This window comes from Gymnoscopelus microlampas (genome assembly GCF_963454915.1).
Source record: "Gymnoscopelus microlampas genome assembly, chromosome: 9".
Classification (NCBI taxonomy): domain Eukaryota; kingdom Metazoa; phylum Chordata; class Actinopteri; order Myctophiformes; family Myctophidae; genus Gymnoscopelus; species Gymnoscopelus microlampas.
In genome coordinates, this window is record NC_139946.1 from 19,202,910 (window position 1) to 19,220,834 (window position 17,925).

The 17,925-nt window shown below is 39.8% G+C and overlaps 1 protein-coding gene across 1 annotated transcript; it reads left to right on the plus strand.

Annotated features, from left to right (window-relative positions):
* Positions 1 to 3,603: 3,603 nt before the first annotated feature.
* Positions 3,604 to 17,802, plus strand: comp (cartilage oligomeric matrix protein). The gene is made up of 19 exons (XM_084067188.1): positions 3,604 to 3,722; positions 4,138 to 4,317; positions 7,968 to 8,093; positions 8,614 to 8,762; positions 8,906 to 9,043; positions 9,387 to 9,464; positions 9,616 to 9,768; positions 10,324 to 10,428; positions 10,863 to 10,970; positions 11,383 to 11,542; positions 11,679 to 11,797; positions 12,170 to 12,222; positions 13,141 to 13,334; positions 13,946 to 14,124; positions 14,209 to 14,257; positions 14,686 to 14,882; positions 15,870 to 16,042; positions 16,779 to 16,918; positions 17,402 to 17,802. Exons 2-19 carry the CDS (start codon positions 4,251 to 4,253, stop codon positions 17,458 to 17,460), a joined length of 2,247 nt encoding a protein of 748 aa, XP_083923314.1. The 5' UTR covers positions 3,604 to 3,722; positions 4,138 to 4,250; the 3' UTR covers positions 17,461 to 17,802.
* The last annotated feature ends 123 nt before the right edge of the window (positions 17,803 to 17,925 follow it).

A 17,925-nucleotide genomic window follows, 5' to 3' on the forward strand; every position in this document is an offset into this window, starting at 1 on the left:
AGGCTGTGATTGATGACATGATCACCAACTGACACGTTTGCCATCTGAAACATCGTCTCTTTGTCTTCCCCTTTGAGCTGCTCTATCACTGGGTGTCCGGCCTCTTTCTCTAGGGGCCCACTTCCTCTAGGGGCCCCTCTTCCTCTCCTTTACACCTGTGCTTGCTTGATCTCTTACTTAATCCATTCTGGCAGAGGTGACTCGTTTATGCATAAGGACTGTTTGTGCAAAGAGGTTTGCAGTGGTGTAAAGTAACTAATTAAGTACATTTACTCAAGTACTGTACTTACCGGTAAGTACAATTTTGAGGTATTTTTACTTTACTGGATTATTTCCATTTTCCTGTACTTTTACTTCTACTCCACTACATTTCAGAGGCAAATATTGTACTTTTACTCTACTACAATTATTTTAAAACTTTAGTAACTGGTTACTTTGTAGATTTAGATTTGTATTACAAAACAATACATTAACCACTTCAGCCCTATATACATTTAGGCCATTTGATAATAGCCGATCTACAAGCTCACAATGCGACTCATCTGCTATTTTCAAATGATTTTATATATTTTATACATTTGAAAACTTGTGGGACATTCTGCATAATGAGTACTTTCTACTTTTGGTACTTTAAGTACATTTTGATACCAACACTTTTGTACTTTTACTCAAGTAAATTTTGAATTCCAGACTTTTACGTGTAACAGAGTATTTCTACATTGCGGTATTGTTACTTTTACCGGAGTAAACGATTTGAGTACTTCTTCCACCACTGGAGGTTTGGCACACATGCAGAAAAGATAAAGCTGACACCCAATGCTTCACTTTAGTTTGACATGATTTACTTAATTGATTTTTGTATGGAATAGTTTTTTTTACTGATGTGCTTAACATTTGAATTTAGTTTGTTAAAAAAAAAGAATATTGTTGTGCTCATTTAGGTCATGGTCAGAATTAAGTGAGTCAGTTTAAGTGACTTATAGCAATCGAACTAAGTAATATTATGCTTTGTGGTTTTGCGCTTTATTTGAAGACGTTTGGTGAAAGTAACACAAGAGTAATATTTGGCATAGACAGTAATATTGTAATTTATTTTATAATTTTTTGTTTCCGCCCTGAGATTGGGAATAACTTTTGGGTTCAATCCTGGCCGAGAAATACCAAAGACGATAAAAGATGGTACCCCATGCCTCCCTGCTTGGCACTCAGCATCAATTTATTGTATTTGTTTTATTTTATACACCATGAATTTTAACTTTTCCTTATTTTTTGTGTGTTTTTGGTCTCCCCTACCTCTCTTCTATCCCAAAAAATACCCCAGTTTGAGCACTGAGGCATACACAGCATATCTGGGGTTTTATGTAAATTGGTCTCAAAATAGGCCAAACTGATTTGGCCCCGAATGTGACGTCACTAGCGGTACAATCCCTCCCGTTTTTCAGTTCCAACGTTTTTTTCTTTTTCCACTCAGAACCAGGAGATAACATGCATACAAACTGGCTCAATAGCGCCACGTGCAAATCAGGACAATGTGGTATTGCAGGTGAAAGTGCTTTATAAGCCAGAGAGAAGTTAATTGGAATGAGTATATCTGAGGCTTGATTTAGGCTCAAACTTTTTGAAAAACGTTTGAGGGACATAAACAATGTGATATTAAATATATATATATTTTTTTAAATTCATGGTGTAGATCCTTTAAGTTTGTTAACAGTACAGCAGCACAGTCAAAAAAAGATATGCTAAAAGGATAACACAAAAAGCCCTGGGGGGCTTGTTTCTATTGTGGACCATTGTACTCAAAACATACAATACATTGAGGGTCCCTGCAACATACTAGTGTCATGTCCAGGGGGTGTACAGTACTTGCACATCAAGCCGCCTCACCCTTCAGAAACAGGAGATAGGCTCCTGACCTACAGTATGGGCCACATGGCTCGGGAACAGTTGGCTAGGCTACTTATTAACTTTCTAGTTCTTTGAATCACATTGGTGAAAATGTCACAGTGTGAAGGCACTAGGCCGTAGTACATCAACATCTCCATTACATAACCCACAAGCTGTTATAGGAGGCCACAGCAGAGGTCAGAAGTGAATCCGGGGTCATGCCCTGAGAAAGTGAGTATCCTTTTGGCCTGAATGGCCTCCCTGTCAAACCTTTGTAAGAGCAGCAATAAACCATCGCTGATTAACTTAACAGGAGGTCATATGACACCTGACCCCTGCTCCTTACAGTCCACACAGCAGTAGAAGCCATCATCATGGAGTTAAAACAATCATCCCCCGTGGTTTCTCCTGCTGGAGACCAGTTTACACCTACAGAACTTACATTTCTACTAGAGGTGCAACAGTTCATCGAACAAATCAATTTAATCAATTAAAAAAATATGTTTTAATAAAATAATCATTTTTATAATATAGCAAAAATAGCCAATCTACAAGCCAATCACTGGGTGGGTAATTGATTAAAAAATATTTTAGTTGGTGAAGTAGTCACCAACTAAAACTGTGCATCTACTATGCATCTGTAGTAAATTGAGGGAAAGACATCTCTTCTCCAGCCAGAATCAAACCGGGGACATTGCAAGTATTTAGTAAATAGTCAGGAAAACACTGTCCGGGTCAGCTTCCAGTGCGGCCCCAGTCACTTCCTTCTATAAACACACATTACTGTGGCCTACTGAGGACAAACTCACTTTGCTGAACAACCACATTGATCAGTACATTGTATTGTCCTTGAATCAGTCCCATGACACGGTCACTGTGAAACCCAAAGCATCGAGGCCTGTTAGACACTAGTTTGTTTTATGTTTGCAATGGAGGAGTTATGAGAAAATATATATTACAAAAATGATAAAACCCCCAAAAATGTGTACTTAAAATAGTCTCATCTATAGCACTCTCCAACTGAAACAAAAAAACGAACCAAAAGGACATGGTCAGTGCTTCATTTTGGCCAGACAAAAATGCTAACGTTTCGGCCGTGTTGGCCTACGTCAGAGCATGTTAGTAGTTTGTTTTACTGCTTGTGTTTCCAGCTTTCCTTGAATGCGGTGGAGCTTGTGGATGAATGCACTGCTAGCCCTGAGATCTTGTCAAGGTGCTTTGTACCACAGCCTCCTGGGTGCCGCAGTGGAATGTTACCAACATCTGCTGAACCAATCATTGGCAAACATACTAATCACACACACACAAACATGCTTGAGTGTATGCGCGCGTGCACACACACACACACACACACACACACACACACACACACACACACACACACACACACACACACACACACACACACACACACACACACACACACACACACACACACACACACACACACACACACTCACAATGTACACGAGCCACTAGTGAGTGACTACCAACGCAACTGAAACGTTTTCATCTGTTGCCAAAAGAACTAACATCAACTCCAGACTCCAGTTCTGAATTTCGTCAGAATTCCTTTAAAAAGGGCGACATGATTAATAATTCCCGGTGGCCAAGTGGTTGTGGGTTGAACTCCCTGGGCAGGCTGTAGTGATGGGGGTGGGGGCTATAAGAACCCAGCAGGAAAGGAGGCACCTCAAACAAAATAGTCTTCTGTAAGGGGATAGACAGACCTGGAAGAGGAGTTGTCTCCATGAACTGATCCCAGGATACAGGACTGGACCACAGCACAGCTCTGCTGTATACTGCTCTGCAAACTGCTCCTTTTGTCTGTTTCATAGGTATGGCTGCAACTATCCATTATTTCCTTAGAGATTATTCTATCAATTACTCTTTCGATTAACCGAATAATCGAGAAGCATATTTCTTTGATATTTTAAATGTTTTAACCAATGAGTCGACAAGAAACAATTCATATTGATTTTTGATAATTAGCCACTTATGTCCTAATTTATACTTCATCGTACAACAGTGCCGTGTGAAAGTAGTCGATCTACAAGCTCACAGCGCGTCACATTGCGTTTATTATAATTAAATTGAAATTAAAATAATTAGTTTGCTTAACTGTTGGGCCCCTATTCATCGGTCAGCATTCCTGACTAGGGTTTAACATTAATATCAACAACAATTACACTTGTTATAACAACTTCAGATGTTCAAATATACATTTATGTAAAGGAAACCTTCTTTCGGCAGGGCAGGAGATCAACTTCTTCAGTGATTGGAAGGCTGGTGGTCTCTGTAGGACAGAGCAGAACGGCGGGGGTCTCGGTCTTGTCTTCAGCCAGCGTTGGGGGTCATTTAGGATCATGCTGTGGAGTCTGGTGCTGTTTGGGGTCCTGTGTGTGGATAGACAAACCGCAGCGGGACAGAGGGGTGAGTGCAATATTTCACTTCATATTGCAGTAGGAGAAGTCATCAGATAATATATTAACATAAACACGGAAATTAAAAGAGCATATAAGTTGATGAAGAGCACTTGAAAAGCTCACAAAAAATGTTATGTGCTATGTTTATTCTAGATTCTATTTTTTAAAACTATTTTATTTACACCCTCAATTTCCCCCTGGAAGATTTGTAAAGTGGCATCCTCTCCTCTCCTATCCTCTCCTCTCCTCTATAAAATGCATGTACTGTACAAACGCTCATAATCAATCATTTTAAATACTAAATACTATCAAATACTAATACTAAGTGTTTAGAGCTGTTAGTAGGGCTGTTCTTTTTTATTTTTACTTTTTATATTCTTCGACATTTTTTAATCATTTTGAAATGTATTGAACAATTTAGCCTATAGTGACATGGCCAAAATAGGAACAGCAGGTTTAATGTGGTTAAGTGGTTAAGAAGGTCATCAGACATTCACCTTAGTGGCTGTGTGAGAGGATCAGATGTAGGTACATTCCACGTCTAGAAGCTTTCCTCTTCTGGAATTCATTCAGCAAACAGAGATGCTCCTGATGGAAAGAACACACTTCTTTTCCCTTCACACGCCCCTGCACTGCTCCCTGGAGGATGTGTGTGTGTGTGTGTGTGTGTGTGTGTGTGTGTGTGTGTGTGTGTGTGTGTGTGTGTGTGTGTGTGTGTGTGTGTGTGTGTGTGTGTGTGTGTGTGTGTGTGTGTGTGTGTGTGTGTGTGTGTGTGTGTGTGTGTGTGTGTGTGTGTGTGAGAGAGTGAGTGTGAGTGAGAGTGAGAGTGAGAGATAGAGAGAGAGAAGCCAGGTCAGATAGGACAAACTGTAACAAGCCACACATCTTGATATGGCTGAGATCTGTCTATATATACACTTGTCTCCTGTTATTTGATTACTGCTATTTATCAGTGCACATTTTAACCCGGCAATTACAATTTACAATAACAATTTAGGCATTTAGCAGATGCTCTGACAGAGCAACTTACAAAGTGCAAGATCAGAATAAATTAAATCGAGTCAGAAAATTACAGGGTAAATGGTCGTGTAAATAGAGTGCAAAGAGAACAATTAGGTACTAAAAAGTAGTAACTACAGTACGATGCTTAGTAAACATAAAACCTACCATCTGTAGTAAATAACATTCTTTGTGGTAAAGGAAACGGTATGTATTATGTCTATCTAAATAACAGACATCTGCATAGTACATCTGTAGTACATCGGTAGCCCACATCTGCAATACTTATGCTATTGTACTTATTTGATGGATGTACAGTACTGCATTTTCATGTACATTGTTGTAAACGGTTCACATCTTGTAGGGTTTGTTGATGCTGCGCTCTTGGAACAAACCTTAAAAAGGAATATGTTCTTAAAACATAGAGTGGCCAATTCATCCCGCCCGCCTCATATATTTTTATACAGTGTAGGTCAGGAGGAAGGCATAGGAGTTGACCCCAAGAGGGGTCAGAACTACAAAACATTCATAGGGTCATATAGTGCTCACTGCTCATTATAAGATGGTACCATTTCTATCTACTCTCTACTCTCTTGTCTCAGAGGAGGGCTGTAGACAGATCATAAACCTGCCTACCTCATAAACCCAGTGACCTCATCAGTTGGCAGGTTTTTGTCATTTAAAACAAGCTTATAGATAGATAATAAGGGCAATGCCTGTTGGGAACGCATGCCCCTCGCATGCAAAACCTGTGTACCCATTGTATGAGTTCTTAGTGCAGTACCCATCATCATACTTGGGAGGCCAGTCTACAACGTCATATCGATGACATCAAGGATCCCCATATACTGTATGAGGACCCCCTCGAAAAGGAGATGCTGCACCTCAAGGGGCTGATATCCCCCAGTGACATTTCCAATAAATGTGGGCAAAAAGTGTGTGTTATAAAAACACTAAGAGAATAAATGAATAAATATGAATGTCCAAATTGATGGAAAGGCCCTTCCACAAAAGAAGAATCTTGACATAGCGTTTATTTAAAAAGGATGCATAGTAAAATAGAGAAAATGGAAATAGAAATCTAGCAGTGAATGAATTCTCTGTGCAGCCCTCAACTGTCTGGCCTTGGTTTCTCTTCCACACGCACGCACACACGCACGCACGCACACAGACATGTTGTCTGTCAGAATAATATGCATCTGTAGCGAACAGCAGAAAATCCTTCTCATTCCAGATCTGGAAAATCGTTTGTTAACCACTTAAACCTTATTCTTAGTTTAGTAGAGTCCCCCAGGGCCTCTAGGCCCCCTTCTGTTTCTGCTCTACACTAAACATCTTAGCTGAAAATAGCATTTTTGCTGAATGTTCACCCCAGAATAGGGATGCTAGGCATGTAAGTGACACATATACATACAAACAGTACATTTATTTTGTTGAAAAGTTGAAGCTCTCTATAATCATTGCTATATTGTGTTTGTTCAGTAACAGTCTAGTCTCCAGCTAAAAAGAAAAACATTTTCAGGTGGGTTCCCAATTTCAGCCAATCAGGAGAGTACCCATTTATCAGCTTAAATGTTATAGAGTTCCAATTGTGTCTGCTCACTGTTCATCACTTCCAATGTCATTTGTTTATCCATGTAGTTGATTGGCTAAACATGGTATTCTGACCTGAAAATGAATTTTCTGTTTACTAAAGAACTGGAGAGACAGGAAGACCCCTGTTACTGAACAAACATTCCATGGCATGGTGATTGCTATCAGGATATAGCGCTGTTTAACACTTTTTTTCATAACTTTTTTTCATAAACCTCGTTTTGGCTGGACAGGAGAAACTCCCCAAAAGCGGAGGCTTTTACTGAGAATCAGCTACTGCTGAGGAGGTAGTGGAAGGATGTTATTTCAGACAACGCTGTGGTTTTAGGAATGGCAGACCTGGGAGCAGAGGGAGGGTAGTGTGATGACTGAGTCTGTCTGTACACAGTGTACACATGATGAATGGTAGCCTGCCTCTCCATACGCATGCTAAAAAGTTGAATTCAAGTCACTTTAGTTAACGCAGCATCGAAGCAATGGGTCAAAACTGATTAACCCATTAAGACCTGAAGCCGAGTCTACAAATGTCTTCTAAAACAGTTTTCTGAAAAAAAAACCGTATGTTTCTATATCAGTGGTGCTCAAACCTTTTCATGTCAAGGACCCCCAAAATTATATGTATTTGGCCGCCGACCCCCATCTCAAAATACTTTGTTCCAGGGACCCCCAGAAGCAAAGATTTGAGTTAAAAATGTTCGCTTTAAAACAATATATATTCAAAGATTTGCACACATTTTCACGATTTTTCAAAAATAGCAGATCTACAAGATCGTAGCGTGGCACCCGGTGCCCGATAACTGTGTAAAGGTATGTACTGTATCTAACTCTAGTCAAATACTGGTCTGGTGGTCATTTACCCATATTGACTCTGGAAAAAGTGGGCTTTAATGTACAGATTTATTAATAAATGTATTTATTATTTATTTATTTTATTATTTATATATCCCTTAATTTTGGGAGTAATGTGCCATGGCTGGTGAAACAGATTGGATGGTGTGGTTGGTGGAATTAATGATGTGCTTTTAACTGCTGATGGCTTATTAATGTTCATTTTTTGGGATTCAGATGGAGAAATTATCAATTCAATCAAAGGAACCAACATGGCCCTGGCGGAGATCAAGGAACTTCTGAAGCAACAGATCAAAGAAATTGTTTTCCTGAAGAACACTGTCATGGAGTGTGAAGCATGTGGTGAGTATAGGCCAACTGGACAAACTTCACTAATGCTGATTTATTGGCCTTGGATCAGTGGTTCTGGGACCCCCATAACTCAGAGAGTCTACAAATGGAACCAAAGAAAATCTCTAGTTAGGCTTTCTAAAATGTGTTTTTAATATGCCTCTGTCTGATTGTAATTGAGTGCTGTGTTATCTATATATTTTCTATTGTTATGTTTGTATGTTTTGGGGACGGAAGGAAATCAGCTTATGCTAAATCCGGCATATTTACACTTAATCATGTGTATATGCAATTACATAAATCATGTTTTGTTCATTAACGTGCATCGTCCTGTCCAAATAAAATAAGTAAAGTAAAGACCCATAAGGGTCCATTTGGTTCCATCTGTACACCATTTTTGTACACGTTTCCAACACAATGTATCAGATCAAAGTTGCAAAGTGCTTTAGTACATCAAACTGAATCAAATAAAAGGAGCAGTAGAATAGAAGCATGAACAGCAGATCACTGACCTGGTGTTGTGTTTGTGTAGCGATGGGAGGGACGACACCTCGTCCCTCGTGCATCCCCAACCCGTGTCCCCCGGGGGTGAAGTGCACCGAGACAGTGGATGGGATCTCATGTGGTCCGTGTCCTGATGGCATGGTGGGCAATGGTACAAGCTGTGACGATGTGGATGAGGTGAGAGGACGCTGCAATTGCTGTATTTAAAGAAGTAAAAGAGAGGGGGAAAGATGTTTTAAAATTTTTTTTTTGATTTATAGAGTTAGAAAAAAATATGTAAAAAATATTATAATTGATTGTTTGTGTGTGTGTGTGTGCAGTGCACGGTGATGCCGTGTCACATGGGTGTGCGCTGCATCAACACGTCTCCAGGGTTCCGCTGTGGTGCGTGTCCTGCAGGCTGGACCGGACCGGTGGTGCAGGGAGTGGGCCTGGCCTACGCTACCGCCAACAAACAGGTAACTAGTGGGGTCTACCGTCTGGGGACCATTTAACCACTTTATCCATTTGGCAATTGTGCCATCTTATTATAAGCATTACTGATGACCAATTATAGGAAGGTACGGTTGAAAATGGGTTACGCTGATTAGCTCCATTGTTAACGGCAAGTCGAAGAGCTGGCTGAACAGCAGCTGGACCTAATTATAACCATGAATTAGTTGAGTTGTAACAAGTTCCATTTATAGTATCCATGTTGTTTTGTGTTATTTTAGTACATACTGTATCAGTTTACTGATATGCATTTCTGTCAATACAAACATCAATCAATCATTCAAATTGTCTGTTTCTGCTCCTACAAAGGTGTGCAGGGACATTAATGAGTGCGAGGGTCCCAAAAACAGAAGCTGTGTGGAGAACTCCATCTGCATGAACACTCCTGTAAGTTTACGCACCTTCCTAGTTTACAGAATAGTATCTGACACAGATGAAGGCAGTTTTGTTCTGAAGGGTCCGTGACCTAATGCATATCAAACTGGGGGTCCTTGAAATTCAAAAGGTTGAGAATCACTGACCTGTCTCTCTGTCTCAGGGCTCATTCAGGTGTGGCCCCTGTAAGCCAGGCTACGTTGGGGACCAGAAGCGTGGCTGTAAGCCAGAGAGGGCCTGTGGGAACGGACAGCCCAACCCCTGCCATGCCAGCGCCGAGTGCATCGTCCACCGCGAGGGGGCCATAGAATGTCAGGTCAGTGCACTGTCCACCACTAGGGGCCGATAGAGCGGTCAGGTCAGATTGATTTACCACATCTACTACAGTAAATGTGCTGGAAGAAATTGCCGATGTCCTTTGTGTGAAATATCCTTGTCAATGTAATTTGAAACTGATGTGAGGACTGTTCAGCTTCGGCAGCGGGGAATCTGTTCCCCCCGTCCTCTCACAAAAAAACTATCATGAAAAGAATATTGTAAAAAAATGTGTAACTGATGTGACTTAAAATATGATATTGTCACTGTCGGGCAGAAACCTTTTATTTACCTTTTTCTACGGTTTATGCCCCCCCCCCCCCATCAATTAAAAGTATTAACAACAGCTTGTGACTAAATAACTACAATGGATGCATTAGAACACATGGTTCTTTTTCACATTTCCTGAAAAGTAACCATTTTGGACATACAAGGTTTCCACCCGACAGCAACGATATGATATATTACAGTTCTGTCTATCAAAGCTGTTTGTGTGTCATAATGGTGTTGTGTGTGTACTCATGTGTACATCATCAACCATTTTCCATCCTGGCAGTGTGGAGTGGGCTGGGCTGGCAACGGCTACCTGTGTGGGCCTGACATAGACATCGATGGATTCCCTGACGAGAAGCTGGAATGTCCTGAGAGGAACTGTGCCAAGGTGAGTCACTCTGATGTTCTGGAGGTTCATCTGGAAAGAATTATGAATGAATATTATTAATGCGTTATGTAATGAATGAATAATTCATTGAATGAGGGACCAGTCGAGTATAAGGCATATGTGAGGTCTATAGGCTACTGTGGTATATCAAACTGTGTGTGAAGTCCAGACATCCTGGAGGGATTCACAGTACAGCATTTTTTAAAACATTTTAATTAAAGTATTAAAAAGGCTTAAGTGATTAAAATCAGTAAAAGACAACACTTATACCATATCATATTACGATATCCAAAATCTGAGATGTCTCATTCTGTATCACTATCGCTATAATATTGATGTATTGCCCAGCCTGAACATATTGATACAAGTCAATATGGATCTCTATTAGACTTGGTAATTTGGTTATATTTAATAAATTGGTTCTCTTGTTCCAGGATAACTGTCTAACCGTGCCAAACTCTGGTCAAGAAGATGCAGACAGAGACGGAGAAGGAGACGCATGTGATGAGGATGCTGATGGAGATGGAATCCTCAACATACAGGTTCCTACATCATAAATACATGTTCAAATGATTTAGTCATACAGTTCACTGGTTTGAAATTAGAAAATAATAAAAACAACAACTGGAGCTAAATAAGAAAAAGAGGTTGCGCATCAACAATGGGTTTATCAAAAATAGGAATAAAAAAAAATCACCAAAAGGTAGCGCCTCCCAAATTTCTAAATCAATGGAGGACAAAGTGCTCACATTTCCACTTTTTTATTGGCACACACCAATAAACAAACACTTACACGTTTCGGCTAAGAGCCTTCATCAGAGCATCAACAGGAGCTCTTTGTGTGTTTTAAACGCCATTACTGATTCAACTGAGTTCAACCATGAAGTGATTTCCATGAATGCTATGTACTTTAATGTAATTTATCCACCCAATCTGCTTTCTGGTTCTGGACAGGACAACTGTGTGTTGGTGCCCAACGTAGATCAAAGGAACGTCGATGAGGATGATTTCGGTGACGCTTGTGACAACTGTCGTGCCATCAAAAACAACGGCCAAAAAGACACAGACATAGACAGACTGGGAGACGAATGTGACGAGGACATCGATGGTGACGGTTAGTATGTCAGTTAATATATATATTATTTTATTGTTTAATTATTTTGATATTTTTTCTTTTCTACTACTAGACCCGCACCAACAATTTGTATAACCAATAAATGCTGAGTCCTCTCCACTGTGTTGACTGTTAGGAATTCTCAACCATATGGATAACTGTAAAAGGGTGCCTAATGCTGACCAGAAGGATCGCGACGGTGACAAAGTGGGAGACGCCTGTGATAGTTGTCCTTACGTCCCCAACCCTGATCAGGTGATAAATGTCTTTGTATTGCTATTTACAGTACCATTATAAGCTATTATGAAACGAATTAAAGAATTTGGGTCAACACACTCATGTGGTAGCATACAATAGACTGCAAGTGAAAGGAAGGCCATTAGCCTAACACTAACACATTCAGCTTAGAGTCTGATTGTATGCCAACGATACCATCAAAACCCTTCATTCAAAAGAAAGCTTTTACATTTGATTCATTCAACTCACATGGAAGCCATAGTCCTCATGAATGATAATCTAGCAACCGCAATGATGAATAAATAAATTATGTTGAATTAAAATATGAATGAATAAATGTTCACCGAGGGAGTATTATTGAAGACATTATTTTCCCTCTTTTTCCATCAGCTGGATCAGGACAATGACTTGATTGGCGACCCCTGTGACACCAACAAGGACAGGTGATGTTTTAACTGAACTGTTTTATAATCATTAATGTCATTTTAATGTTGTTAATTACTTTTCTTCAAATTGTATTTGAATTGTATTTTTCCTATATCAACAAATAAAATATTCAAACTAAATCGATTAGTCTGGTTAAGCACTTGAGGCATATTTTATACTTTGCAGAAATTGCCAAAACAGGTGAGCTAGAAGCTCACAGCGTGTCTCATTGCATTGTGTTGTGAGCTTGTAACTCAGACGATTATTTATTAATAAATGATCGATTAAATCGATTGGAACTGTTTTTTATATTTTTGACAATTTTAGACCTTTAAAAGGAAAAGTCTCTCTCTAAACAGTTGACCACTCATACTGTAGGTCTAGTCTTCTTCACACACTAATGGACTAGATTAGTGGACTTGATTAGACCAGTGATTCTGGGGGTCCTTGAAATGAAAAAGTTTGATAGCCGCTGTCCTAGAACAGGGGTCTTCAACGTTTTTCAGGCCAAGGACCCCTTAGCTGAGAGAGGTGAAGCAGGGACCCCCCACTGCATATTGGATTCATGTTAATGTGTATTTTCAGACATTTAATGACTTAAACCCTCAATACTTTGTAAAGTTGATCTTTGGCTCGGTACTCGTCTGCTCTTTTTTCCCTGTACACCAAACCTCTTTGCCGAAAGTAGCAGATCTACAAACTCACAACGTGACGCGTCGTGAGCTTGTAGATCGGCTATTTTCGGCTAATGTTCCCCCCAGAATAGGGATGTGAGGGTTCAAGTGGTTAATTTCATTTAAAACAAAGTCTCTATCACTCAAAGATTTGGCACCCCCCCCCTACAGTATCTCTGAGGACCCCCTAGGGGTCATGGACCACCTGTTGAAGACCCCTGTCTAGAACATAATGTTTCTAATATAGTCTTTGTTCTCTAGTGACGGTGACGGCCACCAAGACTCCAGGGACAACTGTCCAGCTGTCATGAACAGTTCTCAGCTGGACACGGACAAGGACGGTAAAGGAGACGAGTGTGATGATGATGATGACAACGATGGAATCCCTGACCTGCTGCCTCCAGGACCTGATAACTGCCGTCTGATCCCTAACCCTCTGCAGGAAGATGATGATGGTAGGTCCCCCTAAACAACTAACTAAACTACTAACCAACTAACTAAACAACTATGTAAACAACTAACTAAACTACTAACCAACTAACTAAACAACTATGTAAACAACTAACTAAACTACTAACCAACTAACTAAACAACTATGTAAACAACTAACTAAACTACTAACCAACTAACTAAACAGCTAACTAACCAACAACCCTCTGCAGGAAGATGATGATGGTAGGTCCCCCTAAACAACTAACTAAACTACTAACCAACTAACTAAACTACTAACCAACTAACTAAACAACTATGTAAACAACTAACTAAACTACTAACCAACTAACTAAACAACTAACTAACTAAACTACTATACTAACCAACTAATTAAGCAGGAAGACTCTGATGGTAGGTTCTAAACAACTAACTAACTAAACTAAACTACTAACCAACCAACTAACCCACTAACTCACTAACTTGGTAGATGCTGTACATACAACTACGTTACTAACTACCAACAGGAGGACTGTGGTACTACTGTATCCCTTTATGTCCATCCCTCCAAAATCATCTGACCCTCATCCACAGTGCAGGTGATGGGGACTAATGTGTGTCTTGTGGTCTTATACAGGTAATGGAGTGGGCAACATCTGTGAGACGGACTTTGACAACGACACGATTGTGGACACCATAGACGTGTGTCCAGAGAACGCTGAGGTCACACTGACCGACTTCAGGGAATACCAGACTGTCGTGTTAGACCCCGAGGGAGACGCACAGATCGACCCCAACTGGGTGGTGCTGAATCAGGTCGGTCTTTCATTAACCACTTAAGCTTTTTTCTTCTGAGACTTTCAAATATTTTATTTAAATATAAACTCATTTGTTTTCCAGGGCAGAGAGATTGTCCAGACCATGAACAGTGACCCTGGGCTGGCTGTTGGTAAGAGCATGGACAACTTTTCATATTCAGCACGGCCAAAGACCAAGCTGTCTTTAGCAGGGTCGGTCTGTCTGTCTATGTATATATGAGGGGCTGTAACTAGCCTATCGAATATTTCCTTAGTGATTATTCAGTCAATTACCTTTTAGATTAATCAAATAATTAAGAAGCACGTTTTTGTTTAATATGTTATTATTTTTTATATTTCAACAAATCGACATGAAGAACATTTATTTAATTGATTAAATCAGTTGGTGATTAACCTTATAGATCGGCTGTATTTGCTATTTTTGAAAAAATCATTAGTTTTCTGTGATCAATTAAATCAATCAGTTCAATTAACTGTTGCACCTCTAGTATGTTCTGTATGTACAGTAGCCAATGTAGAGTATGCATTCATGTAATATTGTATAATTTTCTCCATCTAGGTTACACTGCGTTCAGCGGAGTGGATTTTGAAGGCACGTTTCATGTGAACACGGTAACGGACGACGACTACGCAGGTTTTATCTTCGGTTACCAGGACTCGTCCAGTTTCTACGTGGTGATGTGGAAACAGGTGGAGCAGATCTACTGGCAGGCCAACCCCTTCAGGGCTGTAGCAGAACCTGGAATTCAACTGAAGGTACTGTAGGCTACTTACTGTCGTCCACGTTCTGATGTTCTTCCACTAACACCTTTCACTGTTTAGTTTTACAGATAAGAGTGAGGGAATGCACGGTAACCGCTGAGACCTCTGGGCACCAACCCATTAAAACCGGGAAAGCATCTGTGTAATTTTACATTTTTACGTTGCCTGTTCAAAAATAGCAGATACTGTACATACCTTGTACATCTGCTATTTTTGAATATTTTTTGAAGAAAGTAGGAGAACTACTGATTTAGAAGGAATTGGTAGAATCAGCCTCAGGTCTTAATGGGGTAATATACAGTTAATGTACATATACAGTAAAACATTTAACGCCTAATATTTCTACACTTGTTAAAGGACCACTTTAAGGAGCACTTTTACAATTTAACACCCATTTTCAACCTTATCTTCATATAATTGGTCCTCATCAATGCTCATTATAATATGGCACAATTTCTGTCTACTCACTCTGTCTCTCACTGCTGGTCTATGGACAGTTCAGAAACCATGTCTACTAATCAGGGAAGGATCTCCTGGTGGGCCCAGGACCACCCGGATTGAATCTTCCCCAATCCCTACCGTATGTGTATGAGATCAATGAAACTAACGGTTTCCATCAGGCGCAGCAGCCTCGCACCTGGTGTAAACATTCATTTATATATTGTTTTTAAAGAAGAAAAAAAAAGAAGAAAAAAGTGATTGAAAAAACGCATTCACACATTAGGACAACATCAGTCACCAGAACCAAGGACGTGTGTTTTCAATGTTCTAACAAACATGGTTCAAATGGAGTTAAAATGAAGTTAAATTAGCTTTTATAGGGGAGGACGTGCTGCGTGTCCGATCTAATGAATATCTAATATCGAAATATTGAATCAAGCACCTTAAAAACTGTCAGGGGTGCACATAAAAGCCTGAGTACACGTGAAAATGACCCCAGCAGTGTTTTAAAGTGACGTTGCCCCCCCCCCCCCCCCCCAGGCTGTCAAGTCAAACACGGGTCCAGGGGAGAACCTGAGGAACTCTCTGTGGCACACTGGAGACACCAGCGACCAGGTGAAGCTGCTGTGGAAAGATGCTCGCAACGTGGGCTGGAAGGACAAGACCTCATACCGCTGGTTCCTCCAGCACAGGCCTGCTGATGGATACATCAGGTACGATGAGCTGTGGTTCTCAAACATTTTCACATGAAGAAGGACCCACAAATCGATATGTATTATAGGCCACAGACCCCCATCTGACAAGAGTTTGTGCCAGACAGTGGTGGAAAAAGTTATTATTTTTTTACTTAAGTAAAAGTATCAGTACTGCAATGCAGAAACAGTAAAAGTCTGGTAATTAAAATGTACTTGAGTAAAAGTACAAACGTATTGGCATCAAAATATACTTAAAGTACCAAAAGTAAAATGACTCATTATGCAGAATGTCCCGTTTCATAATTTATCATACGTCTAAAATGTATACACATTTTTTAGAAAATAGCCAAAGTTTAAATAAGGCTGAAGTGGTTTAATGTGTATGGTTTGTAATAATAATCAAAATCTATAAAGTAACAAGTGACTTAAGTTTTCAAATAATTGTAGTGGATTCAAAAGTGCAATATTTGACTCAGAGATGTAGTGGAGTAGAAGCAAAAATATTGAAATTGGAAATACTCCAGTAAAGTAAAAGTACCTCTTGAGAACATGCACTTAGTTACTTTCCACCACTGGTGCCAGGGAAGATTTGAGTATATTAAAAAATAAATCTCATCATGTAACATCTTTTCAGATGGGGTTCCTACGGCCAAATAGGACCACTGTCATAATACATTCTAATATATTCTTCTTACCTTGTTGTTGTTGACAAAATGACATGTTTTGTCAACAACGTGGTTCCTGTGCACTGCAGGGTGCGTTTCTACGAGGGTCCTCAGATGGTGGCAGACACAGGCATCATCATAGACGTCACCATGAGAGGGGGGCGGCTGGGGGTCTTCTGCTTCTCACAGGAGAACATCATCTGGGCTAACCTGCGCTACCGCTGCAACGGTGAGTATAGTCTAAAGGCAGGGGTTCTCAACCTGTGGGTCACATGATTTTTGGGGGGTCCCCAGATGACAGTGAAGTGATAATTTAAGCATTTTTAACCTGACCTGATCTTTCCAAGTGCTTATCAGTGTGGGGGGGTCCCCAGTTCAAATATGATTGGGGGGTTGTGGCCTGAAATGGTTGAGAACCACTGGTCTAAATCAGGGGTTCTCAACTCTCTGGTTAACTCAAAGTTTAAGTCAAAATCTCAAGGCACACCTGTATTCATGTCTGTGCAAATGTGCCTAAATAACATGAGTTATCACTCTTATCACTGTGTAAATGAGCTTGTAGATCAGCTATTTTTGCTATTTTTAAAACATTTTGAAAGAAAAAAATCAAAATCGATATATTTTTTTATAAGAGATTAAATCAATTAGTTCAATTAACTGCTGCACCCCTAATCCCCTTGTTATCTCTCGCTCTCTCTCTCCCTCTCTCTAGATACTCTGCCTGAAGATTTTGACACATACAGGGCACAGCAGGTCCAACTGGTGTCCTAATAAAGGGAGAAGAGATACTAGGAAATCATTCCAATTTTCAATTGGGTTTCAAGAAAATTCCACAGTATTCCGACACTGGAATCTCTGCCTGCCTGGAAGGGTTCCTGAGAAAACAAACATCAGATTATACAGTAATGTAAAAAAAAAAAAACGAAAAATCTATCTGAAGAAATTCCAAAATATGTCAATTCTACAATCTTGTATCCAATGTGATTGTACCAAATGAGCCATTTTCTTTATTTGAATGTGTTTATGTCTAGGACAACTGGCACAACATTATTGAATGTTAACTGTATATTTTCTTTTCAGCTTATAACTTTTGAAGATTTAACTGACAACATATACAAATAAATATGGATTTTGATAAAAAAAAAAAAGTAATACATTGGCTTTGTTCAATTCTGACATCTGATACATATAACCTTTTTTTGGGGGGGCAGCTTTTAGTGTAAAAGCAAAACTCTG